This window comes from Micromys minutus, assembly GCF_963924665.1.
Source record: "Micromys minutus genome assembly, chromosome: 20".
Taxonomy (NCBI): Eukaryota; Metazoa; Chordata; class Mammalia; order Rodentia; family Muridae; genus Micromys; species Micromys minutus.
Genome location: NC_137955.1, coordinates 10,514,477 through 10,531,272, shown reverse-complemented (window position 1 = coordinate 10,531,272; position 16,796 = coordinate 10,514,477). Strand labels below are relative to the sequence as shown.

General features: G+C 36.6%; 1 protein-coding gene across 1 annotated transcript in view; it reads right to left on the bottom strand.

Annotated features, from left to right (window-relative positions):
- The window catches only part of PDE4D (phosphodiesterase 4D), a gene marked incomplete at its 5' end in the record, with an annotated part of 1,034,128 nt that overhangs the window by 857,913 nt on the left and 159,419 nt on the right, over positions 1-16,796 (bottom strand). Inside the window, one exon of the mRNA XM_080933670.1 lies at positions 3,921-4,150. Within this exon, the coding sequence (XP_080789796.1) occupies positions 3,921-4,150 (230 nt within the window). The remainder of the gene's footprint in view (positions 1-3,920; positions 4,151-16,796) is intronic.

Here is a 16,796-nt window from a genome sequence, read left to right as displayed (position 1 = left end):
TTTACATACTTTCTAGCTGTTCATAGCTGCCCCTCTTATTTCAAAGAAGGTCAATCACTGTCCAGAGAACTTGAAAAATTCTACCCTATGTGGAACACCAACAGACACGTGGGTTAAACTTTAGTGTATCCAGTCTTAACAATCCTACTTAGTGTTCACACATGAGCACACATACACACACACATACACACACACACACACACACACACACACACACACACACACACATGCAAACATGCACTCACACACAACCTACCATCTTAGGCATAGTTTTAGCCAATGGTTAAAGAACATATTCACATTACTTATAACATCACCATCTCTAGACACCACACAACCACTGTAATCATTAACTCACATTATCTGGTGCCCACACAAGACTGGCTCTATTAAAATTCACCAAGGAAATGGGAGGGGCTTATGGGACAATACCTTTTACGTATGAATAACTGGCTATTTATAGTCTGCCCTCTGTTGTGCACATGCTACTGGAACCATTAGACTTTAATAGATAATTCCAAATACACAGTCACACTGGTGCCCTTAGTTAATCTGGGTGGATCACAAAGCAAAGGGACTAGAATCTAACAAGGGAGCAAGATTTGTGTTATGAGTGGGCAGTAGTGGCTAGGAGGTGGGGATTAGAGTGGTCAGTATTCATGCTGCATATACATCAAAGTATAGGTAATAATAATAATAATAATACTTCAGAAACACAAAATAAAGATCGCTTCCTTACTAGGAAAAAAATCACTTTAAAGTAGAATTATGTAAGTCTTGCTAATTAAAGGGCCTCTGCTCTTCAGTCTCTGTGACCCAGTTACTTCATGAAGAGACCACCAGCCTCTAGAGCCTCGTACTTGTATTCTAAGGTTCCTATACGCATGCAGGTTACTCCCAGAGTCACAGCGTGGTTTCCGTCAGGAAAAGAATTAGTTTTAAACTCACCACTGCCTGATAATTGAAAGAGCCACATGAAAAATGGCAGATGGTTAGCTCTGAAATTACATACATATGAGCACCACTAAATGGACTCATGAGATCATATTTACATGTTTAAATAGATGAGAAACTATAATAACCAACATAAAAGAGGTCATGAACTTGAGGGGGGTGGTTAGCCATTGGAAACATTGAAGAAGGTAAAATCAGAGGGATCAGAGGAAAGTTATGGAATTATTTTTAATTAAAATTTAAAAAATTAAAGACCAAAAAGCTATGATGCTAAGAAAGAAAAGAAGAAAAATCTAAATATTTGCAAGTTATCCCTTCCCATTGACACATAGACAATTGCTAAGGCCTCAGAACAAACTGACAAAAGGCCCGGAGGAGCACACTGGCCTTTAATAAAGGGCTAGCTGGATTGTGATCAACTTATAGAAAGTAACATGAATCTCCTCCATTCCTTGTTTGATACTGTGATATGATTCTGCCACTTGGAAGGAGTGTAATGTTTTAATTTAAATGAAAGGGCCACAAAGTAACATTTCTAACTTCTAACTTATGAAATTTACATTCCTTACTTTCCTGATACCTAATATTTAATTCAAAACTTATTTTTGTTTTCTTAGGTCATAGTAGGTCCTTCAGTAACTCTCTTGTCTCTGATTTCTCCTTACTGGCTATTCTTCTCTTGACTGCCTTTTGAAATAAAAAGACATCTTTTGTCTTTGTGTAAAACACAAATTTATTTCTTTGAATAAATATATAAACAATCATCAGTGAAACTTAATTCTCTGGTTCTTCAATAAGAAGTTTTGAAACAAAAATTCTAGGATGCTGGCATCCTAAATCCTTAAGTTCCTTGGCACTTGGGGACTCTGTTTGTTTTGAGCAACATATTAGAATTTAATTAAATATGTTTACCTTTTACCTAAGGTTTTTTAATTATACTCATTATCAAACTACACAGAGACAATATTAAGTACACTTCAGCATTATTTTTAAAAACCCATGACCTTGAAATGAAAAGTCATGTTACCCACCAAACTTCTCAGATACCAACATTCATTTAGTCTATCAGGAACTTAAATTAGCCTAGTGAATTTAATTAGAAAGCCTTCCTCTTCAAGTGTGGAGAAAGCAAGGCAATTATTCTAAGATGCACCTTGTGTACAGAAAAGAGTTAATTAGGACTAGGACTGTTGAATTTTATAGTGTCAGTTTAAAAGAGGGACCCTGAGCTGGGGTTTGGGGACTCCTTTCTGGAGGATTCATTTCTCACCATTCCTTATACATCAGGTATGGCTCTTTTTGCCCAAACGGTTTGCACAGACACTGTGGTTTCTGTCTCCCACCCACTTTTCTTCTGGAAGTCAGGACTGGTCCATTCCAGGCTCTTAGGCAGAGGATAGGGTGACTACTCACAATGGAAAATCTGGATACCAAGTTCTATGCCCGATTCCCAGTGAGGGCATTCCCAGGAAAAACTTTACTAATGAGCCATTACAAATTGTGTAAGGAGGAGTTCCAATTTTACTCAGGAAGGGGACTTTTGGATGGTTATGTCTGACCAGATGTCCATGTGGCTTTCTCTTTTTCTGATGTTTGTTTAAAAGTGATCATTACAAAAAATCATAACCATGAGGATAACTAATGTGTTCTGCATGTTCTCCATGACGATCACATAGTGATCTTGGGAACATCTGAAATCCAGAAACCTCTTCTCCACATCAGTGAATACCAGTGAAGTTGATTCAAATCAAATTCTGGGCTACAGTACTTTTACAAACAACCCTTACATCATGTTGCCAAACTCAGTTCCTGCCTGTCATAGTGTGAAACTGTTCACTATTTATTTACACACTTGCCTTACGTATAATTGATCAAGAAAAATAATGCTTATGTCATCTTTTAATTTTAACAAAGTGAGAATTTATGATCTCATTTCATAGCCATTTGTCTTGCTTTCTTTTTTAAACATCTTGGGGCTTGTGGTCTGGTAAGTGACAGTTTAGGAAGCTAAATTCAATATTTTTAGGGTGAATTACTAGACAATATTTATTTTGAGCACATTCCTTCTTCTTTTGTAAATCTGAAAAGTGCCTTCCCTAGAAATGCAGAGGTTGAACAAGACTCCCTTGTGTAGCAGACGTTTCCTGGCATCCGGTAGGGAATACTTGCAAGTCTGTGTACAAATGGGCTTCTAGTTTCCTGTTTCTCCTCCATGCAAACTTCTTTAAGATGCAGCTAACCAGGGAGCAGGCAGTAGATGTCCCCACTAGCCTCATTTCACTCTGTTTCATGGACCAATGTTGCCATTAAAGAGTAAGTTTTCCATTGCTGAGCAGACCAAAAACCATAGAAAGTACTTGCTCTGCTGAAGTAGGGAGCTGTATGGCACAGACCAACTTTCACTGACTCTCTTCTAACTACTGAGGCTAAATGAAATTGATTTATTAATATCAATACTGATAAATGCTAAAATAGCATTCAAGTAATAGCTTAGAGTGTCAGAGGCCAAATTACTAGGCTCATGAATATAATCGCATATCTTCTTTTATTCTAATTACAGCATAGTACAGTCTTAATTCCAGATTTATTTTGCCTCAATGAACTATACCTACTGTTTCTGCCTGTGTCTGCCTACAGGCTAATTAATCCATTAGATATCATTTGTTAGGAACTGTAAAAACCACTTATGGCCAGTGTAAGCTTTTCTGGTACAATTTCCTTTTCCTGGATGCTTATAAGCAGCCACCCATGACTTTTTAACGCTCCCTTGTGAAATGTCTCATCCTACAGAGACAGATATTATCAGAAGAAACCCTTTCATTCATCATCTTCTTCTTGTTTTTGATTAAAAAAAAAAAAAAACTCAATGCCCTCTCCAACGTGGCCCCCAAACAATCCCTAAAACATCCCACACAACAATCCCCATCAACAGTGTACACTGTGGAAGTGTCACCAGAGGCACTCACCCACTTGAGTCCGCAGATGTGACAGCAATCAGTGGCAGGATTTTCAAGGGGAGGCTAGTTGGCCGAGGGATGTTCTCTGATTCACTTCGAAAGTCCGCTTGTTCCAACTGTCTGAAGGCAAGAGGGGGAAGCTGTATACTGCGGGATGAAAGCCTGCGTACGAGATAGGGCTCCATTCCACGGAGAGGGTCTTCTTCTTCATTACAGGAATGCAGTGTTTCCTCGGAGGCCTAAAGGCAAAGTTCAAGAAAGTCCACAGAATTAATAGGAGTCCCAGTATGTATCATTATATGACACATGTCCTTGGGGGGCAAATTAAGTACAGCATTTACATGAAAAATGCTGATTGGCAACCAACATTAGCATAATACTATCTGCTGAAACGTTAACTCACATATAGGTGTGGTCTTAGCAGTTGGTGTCCCTAGTAATCTTGGAATTTACCAGCCTCACGTATGACTTCTATAAAATCAAACATGGACTGAGTGTTTTTCTATATTCTGTGGGATGAATAGCAAGAAAGTCATTTTATTACATATTTTAACATATACCTCAATAAGATATATGTATTAGTGTATTTTTCCTATAAAAATGCTTATGAAGAAGGAAGTAAATTTTTCCAATATTTTTTATGTTTATATTTATCATGTTTGTACTTTTCTGTTCTTAAACAATTAAAATATCTTTCTCTCTTTCATATTTCTGTCTTTCAATTATTTAAATTTTATTTTCTTTCCTTTTGAATTACTTTTAACCATTTTGTTTGTTTGTTTGCTTATTGTCTTGTTTCTCCTCTCTCCCAGTGCTGGGAATCAAACCCTCACATGTGCACATATGCTAGGTAAATGCTTTCTCAGTGAACCACATTCATACCCTTTTTATATTTTTTGATTTTTGAGATGAGGTCTCTCTGACTTAGAATAACCACATATTCAGTAGGACTTAATGTCCCATCTAGCAGAGTTTCAAAAGAAGCTGAGATTCCAAACATGTGCCATCATATCTGGGGACGAACACACACACACACACACACACACACACACACACACACACACATACACACACACCTTTTTCTGTTTGTTTGTTTGATTTGAGGTCTCATGTAATCTATGCTGGCCTCAAACTTGCTAAGAGCACAGAAGACTGACCTTATGACCAGTCTGTCTCTACTTTTCCAGTTTTGAAGTTTTGGTCAAGTCATGATGACTGGGCTTGAATCTTTATACATTCTAGGTAAGTATTCCACCCACTGAACTATATCATTGTCACATATATGTGCGCATGCATGAGTGTGCATGTATAATGCCAATGGTCTTTGTGCTTTTCTTCTCAGCTACACACTTAGCTTGAAAGAAAGAATTGACTCCAGGTCAAGTCATAACACAGGCTTCACGAGAGACATAAGCTCCTAGCTGCCAACTAATTCCCAACAACCAGGCAAAGGAAGTCTGAGGAGGTAAAGCCTAAACTCAATGGGCTTCTCTGTCTGACATGTTTCATTTTACCCAAACTTATGATTTGCATCCAAAGAGGTTACAGGAAAAGTATACCACTGTGACCAATTTAAAATAAATCATCACTGCACAAGACACTAATATCCTAAGCCACATGATCAGAAGAAGGCCACCTATTTTGAAGGCTATTTAATCAAATTATAAGGGCTGTCCATCACAACAGACATGCATATCTCAATGCAAAAATGCAATAAATTTGAAGATAATGATACACCAAACAAACAAATCTGTGCTAAGGTTTTCTTTAGGGAACAGATTCTAAAGACTTCAAGGTTGGAGAAATGCCAGAAATAAACTAAAAACTGTGATTTTTAAAAGAATGCTTGGGTCTAAAAACAAAAATGCATGGACAAAAATGGAGCAGAGGCTGCAGACAAGGCCATCAGATGACTGGCCCAATGTGGAATCCATCCCATGAGTAGGCACCAAATCCTGACACTATTACTGATGCTATGTTGTGCTTACACACATGAGCCTAGCATAGCTGTCCTCTGAAAGGCTCTACCAGCAGCTGACACAAACAGATGCAGATACTTAGGACTAACCATTGGACTGAGGTTAGGAACCCCCACGGAAGAGTTAGGGGAAGGACTGAAGGAACTGGATCAAATGGCAACCCCACAGAAAGACTAACAGCATCAACTAACCTGGACCCCTGTGGGCTCCCAGAGACTAAGCCACCAACCAATGAGCATGCATGAGCTGGTCTACAGCTCTGCCACATATGTAGCAGAAGTCTGCCATTTCGGACCACACTGTGAGAGGATGCAGATAATCCTGTAGAGACTTGATGTACCAGGGAAGGGGGATGGTTGGGGGGGGAGGGGAGCACCCTCTCAGAGGTAAAGGGGAGGTTGAATGGGGTGAAGAACTCTGAGAGGGAGTACCAGGACAAGGGTCAACATTTGGGATGCAAAATAAGATAATTCATTAAAAACAAAAAAGAATGGCCAGTATGTGGTGTCCTTCTCCTTCTTCATCGTCGTCATCTCCTTCTTCTTTCCCTTCCCCTTCAAAACTATTCCCGCTTTCTCTCAGGTTGAGTCTATCTGATTTTATGCTGAGGTGTCTAATCCACATGGACTTGAATTTTATTCAGGTGATAAGTATAGATCTATTTGGATTCTTATACATAGAGCCATCTAATTTGACCAGAACCACCTTTGAAGATGCTGTCATTTTTTTTCAATATAAAGTTCTGACTTCTTTATAAAAATCAGTTGTCCATATGTATGCAGATTTATATCTGGGATTTAAATCCAATCACAGTGATCAAGATGTCTGCTTTTGTACCAGCACTATGTTGTTTTAGTTACTACAGCCCTGTAGTCCAGTTTGAGGTTGAGGATGATAATAATTCCAGCAATGTGTTTATTGTTCAGAATTGTTTCAGATAATCTACTTTTCTGTTTCTTTGTTTTGTTTTTTGTATGAAACTAAAAATTATTCTTTCAAGGTCTGTGAATAATTGTGTTGGCATTTTGATGGGAACTGCCTTGAATCTGCAGATTGTTTTTCGTAGGAACAGCCACTTTTACTGTACTAATCCTATAGATCTATGAGCATGGGAGATCTTTCCATCTTCTGATTTCTTCTTCAATTGCTTTCTGGAAGGTTTTAATCCTAGAAGCCTTTTATATGCTTGTTTAGAGATACCCCCAAAGACATTTTATACTGAGGCTGTTGTGAAAGATGCTGTTTCCCCTATTTTGTTCTCAGTCCTTTTGTGATTTGTGTTGAGAAGGGCTACTTCTATACAAACGAGGATTCTGACACTGAGCTTCTGAACCTTCTCTCGGTACCTTCTGTGTGATAGGTAATAGCATGTGGCCCCATGGCATGTTCACGGCTCTTATCTTTTATTTCCTGGGTAGGACTCCATCTAAAACACACAACTTCAGCTTCCTTGCCTAGTGTTAAAAATAAGACTTTGTGAGGAAGAATCTTAAAGGTATACAAGAAAATCTAAGTGTCCAGTAAAATTAAACTACACCCAGATTTTACAAATTTGCCATATACTATCTACATGCAAAGGCAACCCAGATTTACTATAAAATAGAAAATTGAATAATTTGATTGCAGTTGAGGAAAAATATACCATGAGAGCAATAAATATTTCTAAGGAGCTGGAAAGTCTGCTCTAGTAACATTTACTATAATTTCTGTTCAGAGTCTTCTAATGCTGAGTTATGCTCCAATGGAGAAGTGAGCTTTTGAATCCTTGCATTTCCATACATACTTGTGCCCTTTAAGAGCTGACTGTCTGCATGGGGTAAGCAATCAAAAACTGGCTATTTCCTTTCTTTTGAGGGTTATAAGTGAAAAAACTCACACCTAGGGAGCTAGCATCTTTCCAGAAAGTTAACATTTCTGTTGTAAATTCAGAACACAGCAGCTCTGGAGTATTCAGAACAAGTTTAGAATCTTTGTTTAACTCTTTATCGATATTAATATATTTAAATACATTTTAACTGATTTTTTAAATAATAAACTGAGATAATTCCTTCTGGGACTGAGATAATAATACTTAGATTTCAGGATCATGGCCTGTCCCAGATGTGAAGCATCTGGTAAAGCTTGTGCTCACAACGATTGCAGTTATCAACATTAGAAGTCAAGCAAATCCACTGTATTGTTTTTATAGCATTGTGTCACCTTTGATGCTTCTTTACCTTGTTGATTTCCAAATAAAACATTTATTTCCTTCTGATATCTGTCTTGAAATTGTGAGTGCATTGTCTTACTTTTGTGACAAATGGAATACAAGAAAGGCCTTCAAAAAGTAACACAGAAACCAAAACTAAAACAAAGAGTTCATTTATTCCAAAACCACAGATATAGATTTTTAAAGTCTTTTCTTTGAGGGATATAATTTTATTATAAAACAATGTTTACAACAATAATGTCAAACTAATATTTACTGAGTTACTATATTTCACCCAAGCTTTCTTGAATTTGCACAAAAATCTTGAGATAGCACTCTTTTTCTCACTTTATGCATAAATATATATATACACATGCACACATACATAAATCATAAATATGCATATACATATATACACAAACCTATATATACATAGAATATGACAAAGTGTTTACATATATGTGTGTATGACAGTGTTTATATTTATATTTATAAAGTATATTTATATACATATTGTTATATATTGTCCAAACAAGTCCATGACAAGTTAAAGTCTAAGCTTCCTTGCCTTTCTTGAATATTTAAACTGTAGAATTCCAAATTGTATATACAGAGAAATACTATGTTAGAAATAAACTAGAATGGCTGATTATGCTAAAAGTCAAAATGCAACTCCAAAGCTCATTGAGACTAAAAACTACTGTGTAACACTACCATAATAGGCACAGCTCCTGACATTCTGTATGCTGCTAGAACAAAAAGAAAACAAAAAACAAACAAACAACAAAAAAAAAACACTGAATGACCACAGCTTCATAAACCTCACACTCATCTTAAAAAGTAAGCAGAGCTAAGCTCAGAACAGGCCTATGTAAACAATTGAAATTAATGACAGCTTATGGTTAAATCAGGTGTTAGAAACTCTAAGACCCACTGAGCTACTAATGACAAATAGGGACTAAAAAGCCTCTAAAACTTTATGAATTCTTATCTTAGACATAAATCAAGAGCTCGCACAAAGTTAACCTCAAGACAATTTTCAGGTTCAGAGTACTGTGGTTTTGCAACAGCAGATGTTAAAGTCAATGTTTAATGAGATAACAACCAGGCAGGGGAATTGGGTTGAGGAAGGGAGGACACATGTGTAACATTGTTGGTATTCACACATGAGAAACAAGTCCATGCTACTCTCTAATATCATCATAGAACAAAACTACAAACTTGACCAACACTCTAAGTCATAAATAAGTAAATTACACATGTAGATATAGTTGCTCAGAATAAACACAGTAAGAAGGAAGGAAGAGGAGGAGGAGGAATAGGAAAAGGGAAGGAGAAAAAGGAAGGAGGAGAAAAAAAGAGGAAGAGGGCAGCAGCAGCAGGAGGAGGAGGAGAAAGAGGTAGAGAGGAAGAGGGAGAGGAAGGGGGAGAGGAAGAAGAGGAGGAGAAGAAGAGGAGGAGGAAGAAGAGGGAGAGAAAGGGGGAGAGAAAGAAGAGGAGGAAGAAGTGAAGGAGATGAAGACAACAAACATCAATACATCTTTGGTCACACTATGTACCACTGCCTGAAGTTAATATTTTGTTGAGTGCTTAGATGCCCACTCTAGGCAAAGTATTGCAGTTAGAACATTGCTTTAAACAACATAACTATTTTTAACTAATAATTGTGCTTAGAAATGCCCTTTCAAGGAAATTGCCTCAAGTGGTAATATCTTCTTAGATGATAATATTTATTAAAAATCATCTTCATGATTATGTCCATCAACTGTCAGTTTAAACCCATCTCTTATACATTTTATTTTTATACTAAAAACCAAGGAAGTTGATGTTGATGTCAACATCTTATTTTCTACTTCAAACATGTTAGCAAGGGTCCTTTTCATACTACAGAACTATGTTTTTCAATTATGCTTTAAAAGTAAATAGAAAAAGTTTATCAAACACAAGGCAGAAGACTCAATTCCCATATTTTGGAAAGGAAATATAACTACCAGAGTCATACGAATATTACTGCCCCCAGAACAACACGTTGTAAGTACTGGGAGGATAACATTTCTACTACTTCTAAGCCATCACTTCTCCAGAGCTCCCGTGTGAGAATCACAGAGGGTTTGTGCAAACATCCAGGATCTGTTTCACATCTGCCCAATCACAGTCTTCATGACTAGAATCTCTGAATAAAAATAATTAGTAATCTAGATTTGTATGTGCACTAACATAGGAGAAATAATGTTTTTGATGGTTTAGAATACTCTAATAGGATTATTTGGCACAGATCCAGGTTACAAAGATGTTTATTACAGCTCCTTCATGATAATGAATGCTGAATGGATCATAATTTCTTCTCTGAAGAGTTGGCTTCCCAAATTTTGGTATGTCAAGTGATAAAACACTGCAAGGCTGTTAAAATACTGCAGAATGATTTAAGGAAATAGGATTATTGCATAATGTTGACTGAGAAGAAAGCATAGAGTGAACTTCATGGTCATAAAATAATAACATCAAAGGCTTAACTGGTCAAATATTCCTTGTAAATTTTGGAAGGCTATATCCAAACTCCTTGGACATTATCATTGGTAATATTATTTTTTCATCTTTTGTAATCACTATTTTTTATAAAATTCATAATGAAATTTTACTTTTAAACAATAAAACAATAAAATGAAACATCCACTTTTAAAAGTATTTATTTCTGAGATAATATAATTACATAATTTCCTCCTTCTCTTTCCTCTCTGCTAAGTTTCTCATAAATATTCCTTGCTCTCTTTCAGAATCTTGCCATCTTTTTTCATTAACTGTTTTTACATAAACAGACACATATATGTATATGATGTACACTGTAAATGTATATTGTATATCTGATACCATATGTATTTGATAACTAATGGGTGTGCTTGTCCCTGGAGAAGACTCTTTCCTCTCTCAGCATTCTTTAGTTGCCTGTAGTTCTTTGCATAGAGTTGAGACCTGAGACTGCCTACACTTTTTCTGTCTATATTAGCATGACCATTATTGTTGTCTTTATGGTTAGGTAGTCATACTGGTGAGACAGTGTTAACGGTACTTAGAAATACTTCAGATTCAGTGCCAGGATTAACCGGGAAGTGTTTGAATGAATCTCTTAGATGATAATAAACTAAAATTCTCCATGGTCATTAACTACCATCCATTGAATAGTTTGGCAGACTAGTAATTTTAACATAACACTATTCACTGTGAGAATAAACACATTTCTAGGAGTTATACTTGAAATAATTCTGTAATAACTGCTACTTAGAGTGGGTTAGCATTAAATGCATTATTACTCACTATTACTTCATATTACTTCAAGTTTTGAATACTTTCATTTTCTGTTTGTTGTTCTTTTTCCTTTAAAAGTATATAACAAACCACATATATATATATGATGTGTGTGTATGAAAGTGATAAATAATTTTCTAGCTGATGATAATTTAATGATATTGGAAAATTTATTGTATAAGGATATATAAAATGAAATTTTCAGTGGAATATCTTCCTTTAAATATTGTGATTTGCATATGCATGCCCCACTCACCTGACACACCCACACAGGAAAACCAACTCATGTCCTGAAAGCAGGGCTCCTAGCTGGCGGCATTATTGATGCAATTGGAATATGATTCCTAAGTTTATAAATGGATTAATCTGTTGGCGAGTCATATTAGTTGGTGCTTAGGGGGTGAGGTCTGCTTGGAGGAAGTAGTTTCCTGGGGGTGGTATGTTTTTGAAGGTGTATCTTACCCTGTCCCCTATTTCTTTCTACTTTCCTGGATGTCCTAAGGTTAACAATTACCCTTCACCACTAAGATTGCCACTGTTCTACTCTGCTTTGTCAAAGGCCAGTAGCAATAGGGTATGCTAACCATGGACCAAACCTTTGAAATCATGAGCCACATTAATCCATCCTTGCTAAAGATATTTTCTTGAACATTTTTAAATAGCATAGAAAATTAAACCTACACACAGAGACTGACACACACACACACACACACACACACACACACACACACACACACACACACAATCAATTAGTAGTTTGTGAATATTTTCTTTTTCCACCAGTCTCTGTGATGAGCCTTGAGTTGGAGACTTAATATTCTTAAAGAGGTATCTTTTATGGCTTTTGAATTTGTAAGAAGGTGTGCATTTTAAGCTTGTAAATGTTTTATATTCTGATGTCTTTGCTAACATTTGATCTGGGGCATGAACAAGAAGAAAAAGTTGTGGATTAACAGTGATTTATTTGTTTGCCAAGTTGACAACTGGTCAGTTGTGTTTTCTTATGCTAGTTTAATGTCAATGTGAGACAAGCTAGAGTCATCTGAGAGGAGGGAGCCTCAGTTGAGAAAATCCCTCCATAAGATCAGGCTGTAGGCAGGCAAGCATGTAGGGCATTTTCTTAATTAGTGATGTCTGGGGGTCATCCCCTTGTGGGTGTTGTGACTTCTGGTATGGTAGTCCTGAGTTCTGTAAGAAAGCAGGCTGAGCAAGCCATGAGGAGCAAACTATTAAGTAGCACTCTTCTGCCACCTCTGCATTAGTTCCTGCCTCAATGTTCCTGCCCTGTTGGAGTTCCTGTCCTGACTTCCTTTATAGAGGGACTATAAAGTTTAAATGTAAGCTCAAAGCAGAAAAAAATATTAAATCTTCAACTCAGGCTGTAGAGATGGCTCAGCAGTTGAAAGCACTGGCTGCTTTTCCAGAGGTCCTGAGATAAATTCCCAGTAAATACATGGTAGCTCACAACCATCTGTAATGAGACCTGATGCCTTCTTTTGGTGTGTCTGAAGAAAGCTACAGGGTACTTATATAAATAAAAATAAATATTAAAAAAAGAAAATTATGTACATAAAATCCCCAGCTCACTCTTGGTGATGGTGCTTCTTCCAAACAATAGAAATCCTTGAAGGCAATGGTTTGATGGAACTAACTAATTTAGGACAGTTTACTCTAAATTCTCACTTTCTTCACATTGTCAGTGTTTCTTTACAAGCATACAGGTAGGCCACATTCTTCCTTGAAGGTGTGTGTAGACAGGCCAAAGAACATTACACTACATAGAGAAGAGAAGATTTGTAGGTGGAAGCTGTGTGACACTTTCAAGGACATGACACATAAAACTTCATGTACATTGCCCTGTTCCTTTGACTCTCTATTTCTGCCCTTCCTCACTATATTTAAAGATCAGCAGAAATTGTGTACAGAAAACCATTGTTAACAAAAATACCATTCACATTCCTCAATATTTAATTTTGGTCACCTGGGTTTATAAAAACATCTGTTGGAATAAGTTACTAAAATTTGGGGTTTACTGTTTCAAAAAAAAAAGCTGTTACTTGTATATACCAATACAGATTTTTAATGCTTCTAATTTGAAGTGTGATACTTGTCTTAGTCCTTGTACAAATAGCTAGTGACACATAGTTACAGGTCTTCTAGATGAGAGAATATAAATGTAAGTTAGGCAATGCTTTCATTTAAGTGATTCTTGTCAACTTAGAGACAAAGACAATAAGATTATATAATCACTAATGCATAATAAAAGCAACTAAAAAAAGATTAGGATATCCTCAAAAGCATAAAAGTAGGATAGGCAGTGTGTGTGTGTGTGTGTGTGTGTGTGTGTGTGCGTGTGTGTGTGTGAGTGTGCCTCTACTAAATGTTGTATAATGCAAGGGTTCATGCACATGTGTTTACACATGTAAAAGCCAGTAGTAAGTGATCATGGTCTTCCTTAATAAGTTTTTACCTTATTTTTTCTGTCTTTATTTTTATTAGACAGCTTATGTATCTACATTTCAAATGTTATCTCTTTTCCTGGTTCTTTCTTCTCCCATCCCTTCCCCCTGTTTTGATGAGGATGTTCCATTTCCCACCCACCTACTCCCAACTCAACACACTGGCCTTCCCCTACAAATGGGAAAAGAGTCTTCTCTGGACTAAGGGCTTCTTCTCCTATTGATGCCAAACTATGTCATCCTCTGCTACAAGTGTGGCTAGATCCATGGTGTTCCCATATGTACTCTTTGGTTGGTGGTTTAGGCCCTGGGAGCTCTGAGTGGGTATGATTGTTGGTTGATATTGGTTTGTTTCTTCATTTGTTTCTTGGTTTTCTTTCTAACTGCTCTGGAGCTCACCAATAGTCTAGGGTCCATCTGTCTCCCCACGCCCAGTTCTGGGAATACAAATGTATACCGATTCTATTCCCTTTGATAGCCTGGAAGCATGGCTATGTCTGATAGGACAGGAGCAAGCAAAAACAATTTCTGTATTCCTGCCACACAGCCATGGCCTGGGACACAAAACATGCTAACTAAACCTCGTTGGAAAAAAAAAAACAAATTAATTATGTAGGCATATAGAATGTAGATCCCAGTTTTCATCTGTAAGTTTTGGGAAGCTGAGTAATAGTATTTGACATTTCATAACTACTAATGTATTAGGTGTGAAGCTTGAGCACATAAACAAGAATTTCTCTGAAAATTTCAGCTATCCCGATTTTTTAAAATCTATCCTTGAATTGAATATAGTTAGATGTCTGTTTAACATCTGCATATTCAATCATGGTAGGAAATAATGTTTAAAAATCACTTTTACTGAACATATAAAGATGTTTTGCCTTTCATTCATATCCACTCATTACATGTGTATTTGTATGAGATTTGTAATGCATCATGAGTTATCCATAATAGACATGATCCTAAGTATATGGGAGACTATGCATGGCTTATAAGCATTTCCTGTGCCATCTGAAAGATTTATTATTATTTTTATTTTTGAGATTATAATATGATTAAAGCACTTTCCCCTTCCATTTCTTACCTCCAACCCCTCCCATATACTGGTACCCTTTGCTCATGTTCAAGTTTATAGCTTTTTTTTTCATTAACGGTTACATACACACACACACACACACACACACACACACACACACACACAAATTCTTAAATATAAGCTGCTCAGTCTACATAGTGCTACATGTCTGCATGTTTTCAGAGGTGACCATTTAGCACTGGATAACTATCTGGTGTGCTCTTTCCCGTGGGAGACTATGTCTTCCATTCTCTGCATTACTTACTTAGTTGCCTATGGGTTGAGACCTTACGGGTCTTTTTCATGGTCTTTCTCCTTCTACTTTGTTGTGTCTATTTTCATTTTTATCTATGTGTTTGTGTGTTTATAAGTTTATATTTACGCTTATATGTGCTTGTGGTAACCAAAGGAGCTTTGTTTACATGGGAGCAGTAGTGACAGATGGTTATGTGCCACTCTGGTGGGTACTAGGAAGTAAACTTGAGACCTATGAAAGAGTTGTAGGACTCATAATGACTGAGAAATTTCTCCAGTTCCCTGCTAAACCACTTTAAGTTTGAGGTTTAAGCATCTGAAGACTTTGGTATTTACAAGGGGTCCTAAATTCTATTATCTGCGGATCTGAGAGACACCTGTGAACAGACATGTTGATGACTATTTCCACCCTAATTATAAAGTAAGAATGAAAACTCACAGAACTGAAACACTCCTGGAGGTTTTTGCTAGAGCTTTGAGGAGGTGGGCATTCTAAACAAACAGACAGGTTTCAGAAGAACAGATTAAGATGAGAATAACCTTTTACTCACTTCCAACATTACATTCCTTTCTTCCTGTCAAATTCATTTGGTGCATAACAAGTTCTGCAAGAGTAAAATTTGCCTGAATCTCAATATATATAATAAATAATATAATTTTGAAACTCAGATAAACTCCTTAAGGATTAGGATGCAGTTTAACAAGTTAGTAGGACTGAATGAAAAACCACACTCAGAATCTAAGTAAGAGGTGCCAATGGTAAATAACCTCTCTCTGTCATTCTTTAATGTCTCAAGAAAACTCTTTTTTATATACCAAAATAATAAATGACACTCAGCAGTAAGATTCAGTGAGTCTTCTGCCAAAATTTCTCTATATCTCATTACTGATGATATATGTGTTTTCTTTAAATACTACTATTATCCAAATAACTCCATAGAAAACTGACAACCCAAAGAAATAGACTCAGAGCCAAGAGGTTCTCAACCTGTGGGTAGTGACCCCTTTGGGGGTTGTATATCCAATATTCTCTATACTAGATATTTACACAGTGATTCAGAACAGAAGCAAAAGTGTACTTATGAAGTAGCAACAAAAGAATTTTGTGCTTGGGGGTCATCATAATGTAAGGAACTGTATTAAAGAGCCACAGCATTAGGTAGGTTGAGAACCACTGATCTAAAGTCTTTTTTCTAGTGAAAAAGATACCGTGCTGAATTGGTGTAACTCATTTCCAAACGAGTATCTGTATACCAACATAGGAAATGCAAATGCACTTGTAGCCTGAATTTCTTATAAACAATGCAAATATGTACCCCAGATTAACACAAGGAGCCCAGATAGCTCTCCAGCATTTACAGAGCTCTACTCAAACACAGAGATAGAAACACTGCCATTTTCTAAACTTCCTGTAACTCTCCAAAAACTTCAAAAAAATTTCCTAAAATGAATAAAATATATTTCTCAATCAATTTTACTCTCATTAATAATAAAGTCTTTCTGTAACTCTAGAATTCAGTTAACCTTCTGTAAATAGCAGTGCACTTTACTGTCTGACACTGAAAAATGAAGTTGATTTTAATTCATTCATAGATGGGAAAATATGGAAGGAAAGACATTGTTAAC